The sequence below is a fragment of the Rattus norvegicus genome, chromosome 1 (genome assembly GCF_036323735.1).
Source record: "Rattus norvegicus strain BN/NHsdMcwi chromosome 1, GRCr8, whole genome shotgun sequence".
NCBI classification, from domain to species: Eukaryota; Metazoa; Chordata; class Mammalia; order Rodentia; family Muridae; genus Rattus; species Rattus norvegicus.
In genome coordinates this window covers 165,208,665-165,226,920 of record NC_086019.1, presented here as the reverse complement: position 1 = coordinate 165,226,920, position 18,256 = coordinate 165,208,665, and the positions used below count along the sequence as shown (strand labels likewise).

Genomic DNA, 18,256 nt, shown 5'->3' with positions numbered 1-18,256 from the left:
CCCTTCCTGAGAAATGAGGCAAGGGACACACGTCCATGTGTTCAAGGCCCCACAGCATCCAGGTTCCCATTGAGGGGGATCACAGACAGCACAGGTGGCCCAGCCTTGTCCAGCTCTGCTCAGCAACTTCCGAGGCCTGGGACAGAACACCAGCAAGTCTATTCACCAGGCCTTTGAGATAGGGTGGTAATGAGACTCCAGAGAAGGCAGAAGGCTCGGCACTTTCCCAGAAGCCTCCAGTCTGTCTTTGAATAGCTGGTGACCTCTGCAGATCAGCACTTCCCTCTGAAGGCGATGCCCTGTGATGTGAGAGGCAGGCTCCATTCTGGAAACATGGTGCCCAGGGTGAAGGCCCCCTTCACAGTCCACCAAAGCTTGTGGCATGCACTGTGGCCTTGTGTCTCCAGCAGGGGCTGTGAGCAACTGTGCCGGGTCACTAACACTGATCTAGGCCCCAGCTCAGATGGTTGTAGGGACCAGGGCTCAGACTAGCTAGGGTCTGCCTTATCCTGAATCAGGAATTCCACAGCCTGGCTGTACAGGGCTAGGACAGTGGAGGGCAAACAGCTCAGTAAACGTGCAGAGGGTGGGACTCAGGCTTTCGGCTTCAAAGTACCAGACCCACCTCTGAGCTTCACAACCAACTGCACCCTGAGCCTGGGACACCAGTCCCCCCCAAACAATCTCAGGTCTCAACACCATAGGGTAAAATATACAGATATATTTATATTATCAAAAAGTATCCAAAGTGGGGAAGGGATGGCAGACAGCCACAGCCTGGCATCCCTGCCAGCACACACCAGAAGAGGGCTGACATCCTCAAGTCCAGATTTCATCCTGTAGAAGCTCCCCATGAGCTCCCTTGTAGACCCCCTAGGAGTTCTTTCAGAGTATCACCTTTTCCTGTTCAGGGGCCTGTGGGAATCGGGTGGGCTCCCTCCTAGTGGGGCCCCAAACCCTTGAGCCTCTCCTGCACAGCTCCTGATTTCTGTCCATCTTTCCAACCCTACTGAGAGGAGAGTGACCCTGGGTAAGCAAGCCAGGTCAAGAACATTGCATGCCTGGAGAATAAGGGCCCCTCCTGGGAAATCCCCACTGCCAGCCCATTCCTGCCCAGCCAAGGAGCCTGCGCTGCAGTCAGGATGTGGGATGTGGGTATGGCTTCCCCGTGTTTTCTGTTGGCTCACACCAAACACGCAGAGCACGGGGGAGTCTGAACAGGAAAGCTCCTGAGGGCAGAGATGGCGTCCCAAGTCAGAATGACTCCTATGCTCAGACGTGACGGAGGAGCTGTAGGGAGCACAGAAACCCATAGCCTATCAGTGCTTTGTGGTAATAAAAGGGAACAGCTAGCAATGAAGTGGATACAGAAATATCAGCAGTCGGGATTCCCAGGCCCAGACAGAGGGGGCCCCAGAAACATAGTAAAGGGACTAGACAGGCTCTGAGAGACATTAGTGAAGTGCAGGCAGGCATCCAGCCAGGTCCCACCCAGCCTTGCCCACGGGGACCAGAGACACTTACGGAAAGGGGGTCGGCAGTGAAGGCTGCCACGCTCCGGCGCATCTCATTCTCACTGCCGCGTAGAGGGATCAGTGATACACTGCCCATCCGGACCTCAGGCACTGCCCGGGACACTCGAGAGGGCTCTGAGGGCCACACCAGGCCATCGTGCTACGGAACAACCAGGAAAGGAGTGCTAGGGTCTGGGCCACACCTCAGCTTGCAGGCTCAAGTTCCACCCGCCCCTTCTCAGAAAAATCTCCAGATAGGATCTGAGCTGACGCCTTCAGCTTTGATCGAAGCTGATAGGAGAAGCGGCTGCTTGCAGATGACCATATCCCAGCACAGCCCAGCCAACTAGATTACTCAAGATCCGCAAACCTCCCTCAGAATGCAGCATCAAGAAAATGAAAGACACTGGGCCTCCTCCTCCCAGCAACCAAGAACTACAGAATCCATCCTGTTTCCATCTAGGCCTTGATCACTAGGAAGCTCAGAGTAAAAAGAATATAACACCAGGAACTCAGCCCAGAGCCCTGACAGTTTTGACTCCCTTCTCCCTACACAGTTCTGAACTCTGCTGAACATCTGTTCTAACTCATCTGTTTCATGTCTAACTAGACTCTGGCCTTGTTCTGGCTCCAGGGCAGTCAACCCAGCCACCACAGCTTGACTTCTCCATGGGTTTGCCCCTTCAGGCTCTTTTCCCTGGACACAGGTGCTGAGAGAGCTGAGAGATCTCCTTTAGGCTCAATCCTACACACAGCTCAAACTCACTTGAAACTCAAGGTCTAGTTCAGCTTCTTGACCATGGTCTCAAGGTTCTTACAATCCTGCTCCTGACCCATGCCAATCTCTGGCACTGCTGGCTTCTCCCCTTGCAAGTGGTGAATGTAGTGGTTTGAATGAGAATGACATACATAGGCTCATATATTTGAATACTTGGTTCCTAGGAACTGTTTGGGAAGGATTAGGAGGTATGGCCTTGTTGGAGGAGGTGTGCCACTAGGGGATGAGGCTTTTAAGTTTCAAAAGCCCTTGTCATTTCCAGTTCTCCCCCCACCCCCACTTCTCCTTCCCCTCTCCCTTCCCTTCCCCCTCCTTCTCCCCCTCCCCCTCTCTCCCTCCCTCCTTCCCACTTGTGGATGAGGTCTCAGCTACTCCTCCAGTACCATGGCTGCCTGACTGCTTCCACGGTCCCCATCATGATGATCATGGACTCTAACCCTGTTAAACCATGAACCCCAAATCAAATGCTTCTTTCATAAGCAGCCTTCCTTCTCTTTTCACACTGAGGTCTATGGATATGCTGTTTCCTCTGCCTGGAAGCCACTCCTCTCTAGGTGAATGTCCCTGTGTCCAGAGACCTAATTCCTATGACATCCTTTCTCTGCTGCTGTCCCGCTCTCCATGGTGGAGCCTCTGGATGAACGCCCTGAAGCTGGTACCTGTACAGAGAGGAAGGTGGCAAACCACTCTCGAAGTTCCATTTGTGTGTCACAGCAGAGGTACCTGCAGAAGGTACAGGGTGGGTTGCTGCTGAGGGCCTTGGAGAGAGAGCATTCTGCCTCCCTGTCTCCTCATAGGCCATAGAGCTAGGCACAGAGGGGAGCCCCAGTCCTGCCCGTCTCCCTCAGCTCAGGCCTTAGAATGGGGCCCTGGCTTACCACTGCTGCTTCTCATGCTTTTCTGTCTCATGTACCACCGTGAAGCCCCAGCTGCAGGGAGAGCCAGAGAAGGTGTCACTTGGAACTCGCCAAGACTTGTGGGATAGACCCCAGAAGCCTGGGCAGAGCAGAGCCAAAGCTTCCCCCAGTGCAGTGCACTAAAGCCAGTGTCCTTCTCTCCCCCCACCCCAACGCTGGGCCTGAGCTGGGGATGGTATGTGTGTCTAGCATGCCCAAGATACTGAGTTCTATCCTCACCACTGAAAAACAAAAGACCATCCGAACGTGTTGATGTCTGCCCAAGCCCACCCAAGAACCAGAGTCAGCCTGGTGCACAGCAGATGAGAATCAGAAAATCAAGTCACATGACTGCAGTGCCTAACAGCCACAGTGGCGTGCGTTGCTTTTCGACTTGCTCAAACATATACGCGGGGGCTGGAGACACTGCTCAATAAGAGTGCAAGCATGAGGATCTGAGTTCAAATCCCGAGCAACTGCATAAAAAGCTGGGCATGAGTGTGGGTGCCTGTGACCCCAGCGTTGGGGAGCAGAGACTGGGAGGTGGACCCCAAAACACAGTGATCAGACACTCTAGCTTAAACAGCTTCAGTGACACCCTGTCTCAAGAGAATAAGGCAGAGAGTGACAGAGGAAGACTTCCCAAATCCTGCTCTGGTTTCCACACGAGCATACAGAGGTCTATGCACCCAGACGCTCACTGGCATGCACCACACATACAGAAGGCACACTCACCCCTCCAAATCATCAACTCACTCTCTGTTACATGAGGAGACACTGAGCCCTGAGCCCTACTACAGAACCCCAAACTCAGGAGGCTCAGGGGTTACCTGAAAAACTGCACTTCTATGTCATGCCTCGGTGATGCTACTGGGCAAGAGGACCCTGACTAGAAAACCACTACACTATTCCTATAAAGCTCCGAACTCCAGCTGGGCCTCCCTATCAGTTCTTGACCCCATCAGTTCCTGGTCATAGGCCTAGCACCTCAGTCCTGACTTACCAAGTAGGTGGCCGCAGTTTCTTCTTTACACCCAGGTAGACTTTGAGGCTCTTGACAGGCCACTCCTTCTCGGGCCGGTGACTCTGGGGGGACACTTCCGTCAGTCAGGTGGGTACAGTCAGAAGTAGCTCTTCCGCTGGCACACTGCCCTCTCCCATCCCCAACCCCTAGGCATTCTGGAACAGGGCCTCCTCCTCCAGGGAGCCCTCTCACCAAAGCCCTCCCCGCTCATTGTCCAGCCCAAGACGATGCTCTCTGCAGTAGCATCAGACAGTCAACCCCCAGTCCCCAAAGATAACACTCCGGCTGGGAGGTTGTCCACAACACATGGGGGCAGGCCCAGGCTGTGAGAGAGCCTTGAAGGTTGTCCACTAGGGTCTGCATGTGTCTCAGTCACTCGCCACTCTCCCTTCCCCTGCCTGTGGAGGCTCCAGGGTTGACTGTGTGAACAGAAGCTTGGGGACCAGCAATCATTAGCATTTCAGCCCCATCAGAAGACCGATGACTGAAGCTGAAGCTAACATGGGTGTTCTGCATGATAGGCCAGAGGGAGAAATTCCCAGTGGTCTAAGACAGGAAGCAAGAGACCCATATACCAGGGTGGGGAACCAGATTACTGACATGTTTGCCTGGCCCTCACCTCTGCATATATGGGTCTGGGCATGGAGGGAGCAGGCTGGCTCGAAGGCAGAGGGAACAAGAGCAATGGCCCTCAAAGAAGAGACTGTTTGAAGGTTAATGAACTTCCTCTAGTTCTTGGAGCCATTTGCTTAGCTTCCGTCCCTTACCAGTTACCCCTGGACCCATCAGAGGTACCAGAAAGGATGGTAGGGGAGGGAGGTGTACTTACAACTGCAACTGAGGCTCTAAAACTGAGCCATCCCTACCTTGGTCCCCACCATTGTTCCCAGCCACCCCAGGCATGGCCTCAGCAGGAGAAGAAAGGGTAATCTGTCCCAGAACTATAGGATCCTTCTGTGTCACGTCAGGGATGTGGGACAGAGAACGTGTAAAGATCTAAGGCCTAATGGATGAACGGGCCCCAATTCCTCTATAGAGAGCGCCTCACCCAACAATCACATGTCCCAAACATGGCTGCAGAATGGATGGAGGAAGACCACACACATTCACACACACACAAACACACACACATACACACACACCCTCACACTCACACACATTCACACACATATACATATACACACATACACACACATTCACATACACTCACACATGTTCACACACATATACATATACACACATACACTCATACATATTCACACACACACTCATGCATATTCACACACACACACACTCACACACATATACATTCACACATATACATCCACACACACATTCACATATACACACACAGTTACACACAGTCATACACATACACACATGCACACATACACACACTCACACTCACACATATTCACACACATATACATACACACATACATTCATACATATTTACACACACACACGCATATTCACACACATACTCACATTCACAGACATATACATCCACACACACAGTCACACACACACAGTCACACAGTCACACACACACACACACACACACACACACACACACACACACACACCAGGCTGAGGTACTGAAAGTCAGCCTACACACTAGGACACGGGGGAAGGGATGGTTGATGGAGACGCAGGATGCAGGCTGGGAGAACAGAGGCCCCTGCAAAGACAATGGGGTGGGGAAAGGGGCTGGAAGAAGTCAGGCAGAAGGTATTAGGCAGTCCCTGTGAGGGCAGGAGACCAGTGGACAGTGGAAGGGGATGGAAGCAGAAACACAAGAAGATTCTCTCTTCAGAGACTAACTCCTGTGAGAACTATGCTTTCAAGCAGCTCAGGGTTCTGGCACCAGGAAGCCCTAGGTCATGGCAAGGAATGAAATGTATGCTCAGTGCTCATGGTACCTCACGCTGGATCCATGATTTTATTAGAATATGCCTTTCTCATGCTCCAGAGTCTTAAACAGCAAGAGGTCTTGGGATGGGGACTGAGAGGCCACAGAGCCTCCTCCGTATGAGGCTATTCTAATTTCAAATATTCTTTCCTGCGGCCCCATAAGCCAGCTGATGTCAGAATCATCAACACTTCAGTGGCCTGGAGATGACAGCTTTGCCTGTTAACATTGGACAGCTTCTCTGCTGTACCCTGGAGCTCTAACCTGACAGGACACTAGCCAGAGTGCAAACCCTAACTCACTGGCCTTCGGCCTAGTCCGCCATGAGCAGAGTAGCCTTGGGGAAGCCCCGTGGCCCTTTCTCACCTTGTAAAAGGGTAACTTCCTGCTCTGAGGCGAGTAGGGACAAGTTCTAAGCCCTGCTCAGCAACCATCAGCCCCTGCCTTTTGGGGTGCCTCAGGTGCCCTCCTTCCCTTCTGCTCACACAGACGGCCCCACTCTGCTCCACAAGTCTAAGGAAGCAACTCCAGAAGGAGGGCCAGGGAGATAACATTCTAGAACCAGGCTTGGAAGTGAGTGAAGTCCATAGGAGTCCAAGCAGCATGAACAGAGGTACAATGTAAGCAGAAATGGAGATGAGGAGGCTGCTTCATCTGAGCCTCCATAGCAGCCAGATCAGATGCACTCAGGAGATGGAAGGGGTGAGAAAGGGCTGGAGACCACGATGGAACCACGGAAGGACCTCACGCTAGAACACGCTAGAACACGCTAGAACACCGCTAGAACACGCTAGAACACCGCTAGAACACGCTAGAACACCGCTAGAACACGCTAGAACACCGCTAGAACACGCTAGAACACCGCGCTTGGAGCTGCACCTCCACTGCTGTTTTGCTGAATCATCTACACTCTGTGTGCCCTGTGGCAGAGGTGGTACCCATAGGGTACCACAGAGGGCGAGTCTCAGCAGAACCTGAGTCAGAGGCAACCTCCAAACAGAAGAGACAGGCTGGGCAGCCCTAAGAGAACATGGAGGGGCTCTCATGGGTTGGAAAAAAAAAAGCTGAGCCACCAGCTAGGAAGTCTGGGAAAGCACAGCCATCCCGGAGAGAGAATGTCTCACAGCCTTGTGTCCCAGTTTGGCCCCTCAGGGTCAACAGGGTCAAACAGAGAGCCATAGCACTCTGTCTAGGTTTGGAAGGTGGGGAGCTCTGATAGTAAGAGATGAAATAGTCCTAACCCGCGTGTGGGTCTCTAATACTGGCTCTAAAACTTCTCTGAGTACTATGAAAAATGCTAGCATGACACCAACAAGGACCCTATCTTGAGGAAAAGATCTTGGTTTGGGGTTAGGGTAGGGGCCAGTGACTCAGTAAGAAGCAGGGGACCATGCCTGGAGAGAACTGGGAGCCCTGACTGTGTCCTCAAGCTCTACCCTGCTCGCCTGGCCCCAGGTAGTGTAAGGCAAGGCAGCTGGCAGCTGACCCACAGCTACTCACGGTCTCAGGGGCCCCGCTCCACGGCCTCTGGCTCTGTTTGATAGAGGAGCAGGGTTATGGCAGGCATCATCCCAGTCTAGAGCCAGAACAGACTGTGCGGGGGTGTGAAGGGCAAGGGAGAGGGGGATGGCAGGGCATCTGTGTGCAGAAGAATGGGGTGCCAAGGAGTCTGGTCTGGGAGACCACTCGTCATGGGGCAGAGTAGGTCAGGAGGGATGTGTTCTAGAAAGAGGCAGAGCTCAGGACTGCTGCCATGGGACAGACACATTCTTGTGAGAGTGTGACAAAGCACAGGCACAGGGGGACATGGGAGCATGTGTATGATGTCCCAGCAATCGCATTCACTGTAAGGCCTCATGTGGATAGAGGCTTTGAGTGGCTACTCAGGGCCACAGCGGGAGAATACAGTTATCATCAGCCACTGTGCTGCCAAGACTCTCAGACAGGGACCTCGCTCCTGCAGACTGAGGGCAGGGCTTGTGTGTGAGTGTCTAAGCACATGGCGGATACAATGTATCAGAAGGCTTACCCGGACCTCCTTGTAGAGTCTTAGGCAGCTACTGTTGAGAATGAAGTATCGATCGTGGAAGCCACCTGAAGGCAGCCCCAGACCCAGGAGGCTGCGGTCTTCACGGAACTTCATCATACCATGCTTGGTGTCACCCACACGGCTGGCTAGGGGAGGACTAGAGTGGGCACAGGATACACCGCCCCACCCACCGACTCCAGTGTCCCAGCCTCCCCATGGGAGCCCGCCCGTTTCCTCCATCTGCCCTGCTCTGGCCTGGTGACACCAGGTCCCACCCTGCTTCTAGATGAAGGTACCCATCCACCTGACATGCCCTGCAGACACCACTTACCCAAGTACAACAGCATGGCCTCCATGGACGGGTACTTCTTCACCACCAGATGGCTGTCCATGCCCAGTCCGTGCACAATGGGCAGCACCTTCTCCGCAAAGTGCAGCGGGCGCTCTGTGGAGAGGCCACACCACTGTCACTGGGTCCGTACCACTTAGCACCACCAAGGGCAAGCAAAGGAACACATGTCACCTACACAGCTCGGTGTCCACTGACATCGTGACACACCGCCATCATGATCACCCTTCCTATAAGCGAGCTTCTGACTTGTCACACCTACTAATAGCCAAAACCAAGTCTGTATTGCCACACGTGTGTCCCCATTAAGCACTACTTCTGCTCAGATCAGAAATACTCCAGTTCTTTCCACCCTTGTGGGCCAAATCGGGTATGTCCCTCTGTACTTGTCCCATATGGTCTGATCTTCAGATGGTGTCTAACATGTAATCTAACTTCCTGTCAAGCTCTCCCAATCTAGTACCAAACAGCATCCATCTTCTTTTTTAAAGTTTTTATTGGTTATTTTATTTATTTATATTTCAAATGTTATCCCCGTTCTTGGTTTCCCCTCCACAACATCCCGAGCCCATCCTCTCCTCCTGCTTCTATGAGGGAGCTCCCCCACCTACCTACCCACTCCTGCCTCACTGCTCTAGCATTCCCCTACCCTGGGGCATCGCATCTCCACAGGGCCAAGGGCCTCTCCTCCCACTGATGCCAGATAAGGCCATCCTCTGCTACATATGCAGCTGGAGCCACGAATCCCTCTTTGGTTGGTGGTTTAGTCCCTGGGAGCTCTGGGGGTGGGAGTGGGTTTCTGATTGGTTGATATTGCTGTTCTTCCTATGGGGTTATAATCCCCTTCAGCACTTTCAGTCCTTTCTCTAACTCCTCTGTGGGGGTCCCATGTTCAGTCCTATGGTTGGCTGCATGCATTTGCATCTGTATTTGTCAGGCTCTGGCAGAGCCTCCCAGGAGATGGCCATACCAGGCTCCTGTCAGCAAGCACTTCTTGGCATCTGTAATCGTGTTTGGGTTTGGTGTCTGTATATGGGCTGGATCCCCAGGTGGGGCAGGTTCTGGATGGCCTTTCCTTTGGTCTCTGCTGCACTCTTTGTCCCTGCACTTCCTTTAGACAGGAGCAGTTCTGGATCAAAGCCCTGTTACTAGTCCTCCCATGGCCCTGCAGCCCCACCAGGCCCCGGGCGGCTGATTCCACCTCCAATTGTATCCTGTGCTTCCTCATGTCTTAGAAGGCCCAGTCTGGTGCTAGAGCTGGTTTTGTGTCTGGGAGCACTTGTCTCGTCTTTACCCTGTAGCCCTTACTGTTCCTCACAACAGGCTAAGGCATCCAAAGCCATCAGCCCCGTCATAGTGTAGGGCACATGGTTGATGCCACCAGAGGAACTGGCATGGTACAGGAGAGGCTGACCATGTCCAAACCCCAGAAATCTCAAAACTGGGGTTAGGATCTCATCCTGAGACTGGCTAACTCCCTCCCTGATTCTATGCCTGCCTCAGAGCATGTAACCAAGTGATGCCCAATCAGGAGGTCACAAGCAGTCAGCCAGCCACCTGGACCACCTCTCCATGCTAATGAGGCATCTCAGTTCCTTAGCTTCCAGGCAATGATTTTTTTTTTTTTTTTTTTTTGCACCCTGGATATTCTCACTGCCAAAACTATGCAACCCTCGGTTCACTCCAAATTAAGTTCAAATCCATCCCCATTAAAGAAAAATGAACAAGCTAAGATTATCTCAGAGACCTGCTTCATTAAAGATGATCGGTGAAGGCCTTCATCTAAAAGGACCTTAACACTAAGATCTTTGAAGAAGCTCCTGTCCCACTCGCTCCCAACCAGGCCAAGACCCTGTTCATCCCAGACTCTGAGTCTGACACCCCGAAGGGAAATAGTGGACTGCAGACCCTACCCATTCTGGACTCCATCCTGTCCTCTCCGTGCCGGTGTACCGTTGGCATCTGGACACCCCGAGAGAAGAGGCAGAACCCAGGACTGCATCATAGGCTCTGCCAACAGCCTAGACCTTTCCTTAAAAGCAGTTAGCTAACACCATGAAGTTGCCTATTTCCTAGAGTGATCATGGAATTGACATCTCTGTCCCTTACTAGACTATCCACTGCCTGGGTCCTCAGCCTAGCAACTGCCAATCAATGAAAACAGCTGACACTTGCATAAGCCACACCCCACCTCATCTCAATATCGTTCCCTTCACCATAAAAGGCTCCGATTGGCCGCTCACCCCCACAGTCGGGTTCTCCCATCACAGCCACCTACTTGTATGATCACCATCCCCCATCTTCTTCATCCCAATAGTAACACCCTACAATCCTGCCATTGAATTCAGCACTGTCCCTTCTGCAACCAACATCATTCTGACACCTGGGAAAGCATCATCACGGCTGGCACCGTCACCTGGACCTGCTAGCTGCCGGTCACCACCAGCATAGAGTCCACAATTTTCATCCGTGTGCCGGCAAAAAGTGTCATCTAGAACCTCTGTGCCCCAGACTGCAGGGAGCAGGAGAAATGAAGGTTGGGCGAAAGGCAGTCCACGGCCACTCACCTGCCTCCTCCTTCTCGTTGACCTCAAAGCAAGTCCAGTAGTCCTTTTCCCTGATGCTCACGTTGCGGCGGTCAAGGATCTCCAGAGTAAGCTCCTCTGCTGTCATGGATGCTGGGATCTGCACAGACCCAGAAGATCAGCCAGTCCCAATGCATTGTTTAGCCACAATCTCCTGTAATTTGGCCCCCAAATCCATTCCTCATTGGGTCCTCTGAGCCCTGAGATGCAAAGAGGGGTGTCTCTGGGGGTCCTCAAACATCTCTAAGTGACTGGCTCAGCCTGGCTCAACAGCCCACACCTTAACATGCTGCTCAGTCTCCACCTTCTTCTCCTCCAGGTACACGGTGCAGATGAAATCACCGGCATGCTGCAGGAGAGATGGGGCTCAGCCAGAAGCCTGGGGATCGGAGCAGGCAACCAGCCCAAGCCTCCCCAAACCCTGGCCTGCACCTGGGTCCCGCTGGCGGTGCCAGCCACTCGCATCTTCACAATGGCTGTGACTTCCTCCCTCTGCTTCCTCAGCTCCTCCTCGTCCACCTGGGGAGGGTCAGATAGTCACTGCCATCTGAGAGGCTTAGCCTTGCCCATCCCTCCCCTCACCGTCCCTTCCGTAGCCTCCAATCCCAGCCGGGACGTACACTGAACACCACCACATAATGGCTGATGAGGTCTTCTACCACCTTGCCCGCCTTGTAGTCCTGACCATCCGTCTGGAACAGCGTAGGCCCGAACACAATAGCCAGGTTGTGTGTGTTCATTTGGTTTGTGTCTGAGAAGCACTGTACACTGGAAAGACAAGTAACTGAGAATTAAAGAGCCTGGCCCAGAGCTTCCCAGCCACCTTCCCAATTCCCGACTGGCTAAGGGACTGCGGTCAAAGAGGACAGGGTAGACCACACTTGAAAAGTATAAGGGACACATTTCACGCCCTGGCAAGGTGTAGGGCTAGGAGCAAGATTCGGCCTCAGTAACCTGGCCCAAAACTGACAAACACCGCACCCCCCACCCCTTATCCTGTAGGACGTAAGCTAAGATACAATGTCCAAGATCAGGGCAGTCATTGGGTGGCCCCCAGGCCTGCCTGCTTCCCAGGAGAGGACAGTGAGCCAGGTTGGGAGTAGAAGAACATTTCCCACCTGTTTCCCCAGAGCCTCATACTGGCGTGGCCCTTACCAGTACAGATGGCTGATAAGGGCCTTCACAGTGGCCCTGTTGACAGGGGGCAGATGTACCAAGAGCTCTCGGTACCTGGAGATCTTTTCCTCCTCATCCTCGATCTCTGGGTGTGGGGAGATGGACTGGGTTAGAAACTGGCCACCAATCCCCCTTCCAGCAGTTTTGCCTCTCCTGAAGGAGACAGCATCCAAAGGCACCCAGCAGGAACAGGGAGGTGCCACCCTCCACCTCTAAGCAACTCCATCTCTACAGAGTGACTGAGGAACCCAGAGCAGAGTAGGCGGGGGAGCCGGGGCAAGCCTCGTCCAGAGTATGATGGGGACATCAGCGAGCAAGGCTGGATGGATGCAGGCAGCAGGACCCACCAGAGGCCTCCAGCCAGGCCAGGCGCTGCGCACGAGTGAAGAGCCCATCGGGCAGATCCCTGAGGAAGCGTTTGAGTGCAGAGGAGACGTCATCCACGTGCTGTTCTCCCTCTTTCAGGTGCACAGAACGTGCATCCTGCCGCAGGCTGTCTAGCAGTCTCTGAGTCTTAGAGGTCTGACCACACTTTCGATAGATACCCTCTGAGGTCAAGCCTTGGGAAGGAGTTATACCACTTTTTAGAGGCATTGGGGGCTGGGTATCCCTGGAGAAGGGGAGTGGCTGGGCCTTGGAGGCTGCGCTCACCACACTGCGTGATGTAGTCTATACAGCGGTACACGATCACTGGAATGTCCGAGTCCCCGAGCTGTTGCTCTGATAGTGTGTCTCCTAAGCTGGCTGCTGCTTTCTGGATGGCCCCTAGCCAAGCCATGAAGTCCAGCCGCCGCTCACCCTGGATGTACAGTGTCCTGGACCAGAGATAGTCACTGTCCCACCTGTCTGTCCCTGTATCCCACCTGCCCTCAGGCTTCTCCAGGATCCTCAGGGAAGCCAAGGCTCACCTCCTCCGCTCTACCAGCACCAGCACTTGGTTCTCGCTGTCTCCTTGGATAGCTATGGAGGGGCCAGTCAAGGTAAGGCCCAGGTCTTATTCATGACCCATAAACTGCTCCCTCCTGAGGCCCTCTGGGTCTCACCCTTGGATTCCACCCACCAACCTAAAGGGCTGCTGAGATGTACTCCAAGGACAGGAGAGGATATGGAGGGCAGTCTGGATCATCTGGTCAGGCCATAATAGAATTCAGACTTCCAGACAAGGGCTGGGGGCTGGGGGAACTGGGGCAAGGGATCTGAGATTGGGGAACCAAGCAAGGGTCCACATACAAAGCTCTTGCAGTCTCCGGAGCTGCAGCGGCTCTTCCCAGGGCCCCTCTGGGAAGACAGCCCGGAGCTCAGAGCCAGTCAAGGCAAACCAGCCTTCCTGGGCCTGCTGAAGGCTCAGGCCAGCTTTACAGGGTAGGCGCCCAAGACGCTCAAAGTCCCGGGCTAGCAGGTCCTCAGCCAGGGGAGGCACAAACGCCTGGTTGGGGAAACAGTGGAGAGAGAATGTAAGTACAGCAGAGCCTGCTAGAGACGCATGAGTGTCTTTCCCTGTAGGCAGGGGCTCTTTTGCCTTTAGCTACTTCCTCCTCCCCAAGGCAGAACACAGCACAGTGACAGGACTTTGGGATCATGTCCTTTGTACCCATTTGGACGTGTCCTTCTCTTTGAATGTCCCTCCTCTGTGCTCCCAGTGTCCTCATACTTAACCATCTGCTACAGCATTGCATATACCACAGTGTCTAGAGTCAGTCTGTCTGTCCCACTTCCACAGGAAGAACAGAGGACTGGTATATCTGGGTCCTCCGGGCCCTGGGCACTGATCCTCAGAAGGCACAGAGAGCTCATCAAATGAGCTAACTAGGAATGAAGAGCCCTGGGCTCTCAAGGCACAAGAGGGCACTTGGCTCTCGTCTCCAAGGCAGACCTCTCCTCTGTAGCCTCCCTGCCTTTCCCTCTAGTCTAAGTGCACATCTGCAAACGATGACCCCAAAACATGCCCCTCATAGCAACTATCCATTAGGTACCAGGGGGCTGCAATCTATGTTGCCCTTGACCTGAGAGGTCTGTCCTGAGTCTGTTATACCCACACCCAGCTCCTGCTGCATCAGAGACGGAAGAGCTGGGGTTCATGGGGTTCAGTCAGAGGGCCCACCCTGCCTCTATCACACACCTGCCCTGCTCACCCAGGCCCACCTTGGCAATGCACTTGACCCACTCATGAGCCAGCTCAGCATTCTCCAGCCCAAACAGGTACAGCCGTTCTCCCTCTGTGTACACCTCAAAGGTGTGCTCAAAGCTGCAAATACACAAACCAGGGTTCAATCATCCAGCACAACCCCCCTCCCCCATTAACTAGCACTCTCTACTCCTTCCCCTGACTCCCAAGAGGTTGACAAACAGCCTTGGGCTGCAGCCTCATGAGAAAAGGTCAGTGTTTATATGGTCTCTTTGTTGTGTGGACCTGAGAAGGTCCTGTCCTTTTCTGGGCCTATGTCCCTGTCTCCCTCATCAGACGTTGGACTTCCCAGCATTGGTAGTTTATAGTTATGGCCAGGAGTACTCACCCATGGGTGTCCAGAGGAGAAACTGCTAGGCATACTATCTCGCTGGCCCGGATCTCCCCATTGGGTGTCACTGCCCGTTCGTTCTCATAGTAGCTCAGGACCCCATCACTCAGGACACACCAGCGCCGGCTGAACTCTGTGGACGAGTTAGACAGAGGATCCATGATGAAAGCCCCAGACTGGCTGAAGAGCACTCCTGCCTTTGCCCTGGGTCTCTGTTCCTGCCCAACCTATAACCTCTTCATTTAACTCACCACTTGCCTGAGTATTCCCCCAGCTGCAGTCATCTACGCCCAGTCCTCAACTCTCCCCTTTAACTTCTATGAACTTTTGGCCTCCAGCTTGGAGGCCAAGAGTGAAGGAGTCTTGATCCCACTTCTCTTCAGATGTTAGATTCCATGCTGAACCCAATCTTCAGGGCAACCTGTGTCTCTCAGTCTAGGTCTGCCTCTGTCTCTTCAGCTACTCCTAGCTTCTGCCCATGCTGACCCTTCTGCCTACAGCTCCAATTGCATCAAAAGCCTTGGGGGCTGTGATGGCTTGCATATGCTTGGCCCAAGGAGGTTGTAGCCTTGTTGAAGTAGGTGTGTCACTGTGGGGATGGGCTTTGAGACCCTCATCCTAGCTGCCTGAAAGTCAGTATTCTGCTAGCAGCCTTCAGATGAAGATGTAGAACTTTCAGCTCCTCCTGCACCATGCTTGCCTGGATGCTGCCATGTTCCCACCTTGATGATTATGGACTGAACATCTGAACCTGTAAGCCAACCCCAATTAAATGTTGTCCTTATAAGAGATGCCTTGGTAGGGGCTGGAGAGATGGCTCAGGGGTTAAGAGCACTGACTGCTCTTCCAGAGGTCCTGAGTTCAATTCCCAGCAACCACATAGTGGCTCACAACTATCTGTAATGAGATCTGATGCCCTCTTCTGGTGTTTCTGAAGACAGCTACAGTGTACAGTGTATATATAATAAATAAATACATCTTTAAAGAAAAAAAAGAGATGCCTTGGTCATGGTGTCTCTTCACAGAAGTAAAACCCTAACTAAAACATGGACCCACCCTTTGCCCCATCTCTTTAGCTGGACACATTCCCCATTCTATAGTCTGCTTCCTCCCACAATGGCTCTGAAGATGCACAAGACCTCAGTAGAAACAGAAATGGGAATCTGGGAATCTGCACCATGAAAGGGAAGAGAGCAGAGCAGGCAGGCTCCATAGCTTGCAGCACTAGCCTCCTAGTGGCTCAGAGCTTCCTGGCACTCAGTGTGAAAAGGATGACTCAGGGGGGTTACATAAATGACATCATCAGGCAGAGGGAACTGGACCAGGAGCAGCAGAGGGTTACAGCATCTGGGAGTCAGAGGGCTTTATCTGGGGTACTCCAAGAAGGGGTTCTGAGAGAGGCTGTAAGCAATGGGCAGCATGCTGCTCCTTATCCTGTCTGTGTAGCCTGACACCTGCCTTCTGAGATCAAAGTGACTCCAAGCCTGCCCTCAAGAATGTGCTCTGGAAAGGTCCTCGTCATTCCGCAGATGTATGTTAATTACCAGTGGGTACTGGTGCGTCCCAGGTTCCAGGGCTACAACAGGCACCATGTATACAGACGTCCACAGTAAAGGACTGAGCCAGGTAGAGTGGCACTCCCTAAAAGTTCCGCTACTTGGAAGGCTAAGACAAGATGGAAACTTGAGCCCAGGAATTCAACGCCAGGCTCTGGGTAGTAAAAAGACTTTGTCTTGGAGGAACAAATAGGACAAAAAATCAGATAGAATAGCAAGAAAAATAGTATTGGGGGTTGACATAGTATCGAGTGGCTGGGAAAGACACATCCCCGAAGACATTTAAGGGATATTTGGGAAGAGCATTTGGGGCAGAGAGCGGCAAGTGCAGATTCCTGGAGGGGGTGAATGAATCTGGTTTGTGTGACAAAGCATGGAAGTCACAGAGCTGGGGCAGAATCCGGGGAGGCATCTCTGTGCCCTAGGAGGGTAGGTAGCTCTTGGGTGATGTATGTGTAAGGACTGTAGGCTGAACTTGGAATCAGGGAGTAAAAGGAAGGCAGCTGAGACCCAAGAGGGATGGCACTCAAGTTCAAGTCCTCAAGCTGCCTTCCATCCACATCTGGAATATACCAGATGCCCAGCACAAGACCACACCCAACAGGAGCGCCATACAAACTTCAGGCTCCAGAAAACTCTGCAGAATCTACCCATCCCCCAACCCAACCAGCCCGTATCTCAAGCACTCACTGTATACAAGAGGCCGTATCCAAGACTTTCCAGGTGGCTCTGCCAGAGTCCACTTGGCACCCTCAGGTCCACCAGCAGGACCAGCCCTGGTTTGCTGGCCCTGCAGCCAGGCTGACACACACCATAGGCCTGGACGGGTAGGATGCTGCACCCACCTTCCCGGGCACGGCGGTCCTGCAGAGGCTTGCCGGCAGAAGCAGTTTTGTACAGGAAGCCACTGTGGCTCACAGTTGGCAGGGTAATGGAGTAGTGCTTTTCCGAGGGCTTCACTGAGTCCAACCGGGGAACCTCTTTGGAGTGGAAGAAAGGATGGCAGTGGTTAGGTAGGGTGTCCAGGAGGTGCCCCTCTCCAAATGCTCTCCGAGGCAAAGTTCTTAGGTTCATGGTCACAGCCCTGTTTCCTCAGCTCTCTATCAGCATCCTCAGGCTCCTCTCTACCTTCAGGGTTTTGAAAAGCCATATCCCAGCCTCTGCCACCAGTGGGAATGTCATTCCATTCTCAGGGCCCAGTTCCAGCCCAACCCATCTCAGGAAGGCTCCCTGACTCCCAAGCCCACCCCACACTCCTTGTTGGAAGCATAGAGCCAAGCATGCTAGAATGAGGGGGGCTCTGGGCCAACTCAAGAATAGTCCCTAGCGAGAGGTTTGTCCCGGACAGCATGAAGCCCAGTGAGACTGGCTGGATCTAGTGCTCAGTACTGAGGGATCCTGCCCCATAGTCCAAGCCAGCTGGGTGGTCTCTCGCACCTCCCTAGACACCTGGGTTCCCTCCAGCCCAGCATGCCCCGCCCACCCATGGCCCAAAGCCCAGAGCCCCAGCCACTGAGCCCCACCCTCAGCGTTAGGATGTGGCCTCAAGAGACCCAGCCTGGGCCATAACCAACACATTCACCCTAGCGACCCCCTCCTCACCACCCGCCCCAAGAATAGGAGCCAAATGGGACCCAACCCAGGTCTACGATGAACTCCACCCAGACTGAGCAAACAGACGACAAGGCTGCTGTGTAGTTCACACACACACACACACACACACACACACACACACACACACACACACACACACACACACACGGCAACACCCTCCTCCACGGCAACACAGACCCACTGCACATACACAAACCCCAAAGCCTTACCATCACCAATGTGAGGAAAGAGAACTTAGGCAGCTCTGGGGTTCTTCCTGGAACAAACGGTTCCACTAGGAACTCACATTGTAAGTCAGGACGGTGCA

General features: G+C 53.3%; 1 protein-coding gene across 1 annotated transcript in view; it reads right to left on the bottom strand.

Annotated features, from left to right (window-relative positions):
- Window positions 1-701: 701 nt before the first annotated feature.
- Arap1 (ArfGAP with RhoGAP domain, ankyrin repeat and PH domain 1) overlaps window positions 702-18,256 on the bottom strand; it is a 65,519-nt gene continuing 47,964 nt past the window's right edge. The window contains exons 16-35 of the mRNA NM_001427363.1: window positions 17,181-17,315; window positions 14,777-14,912; window positions 14,406-14,508; window positions 13,494-13,689; window positions 13,172-13,223; window positions 12,915-13,078; window positions 12,611-12,823; window positions 12,243-12,348; window positions 11,708-11,855; window positions 11,520-11,606; window positions 11,368-11,436; window positions 11,070-11,187; window positions 8,485-8,598; window positions 8,154-8,299; window positions 7,625-7,657; window positions 4,192-4,274; window positions 3,171-3,221; window positions 2,952-3,015; window positions 1,525-1,674; window positions 702-1,290 (exon numbers count right to left, since the gene is read on the bottom strand). Of these exons, the coding sequence (NP_001414292.1) occupies window positions 1,273-1,290; window positions 1,525-1,674; window positions 2,952-3,015; window positions 3,171-3,221; window positions 4,192-4,274; window positions 7,625-7,657; window positions 8,154-8,299; window positions 8,485-8,598; window positions 11,070-11,187; window positions 11,368-11,436; window positions 11,520-11,606; window positions 11,708-11,855; window positions 12,243-12,348; window positions 12,611-12,823; window positions 12,915-13,078; window positions 13,172-13,223; window positions 13,494-13,689; window positions 14,406-14,508; window positions 14,777-14,912; window positions 17,181-17,315 (2,186 nt within the window). The 3' untranslated portion in view covers window positions 702-1,272. The remainder of the gene's footprint in view (window positions 1,291-1,524; window positions 1,675-2,951; window positions 3,016-3,170; window positions 3,222-4,191; window positions 4,275-7,624; window positions 7,658-8,153; window positions 8,300-8,484; window positions 8,599-11,069; window positions 11,188-11,367; window positions 11,437-11,519; window positions 11,607-11,707; window positions 11,856-12,242; window positions 12,349-12,610; window positions 12,824-12,914; window positions 13,079-13,171; window positions 13,224-13,493; window positions 13,690-14,405; window positions 14,509-14,776; window positions 14,913-17,180; window positions 17,316-18,256) is intronic.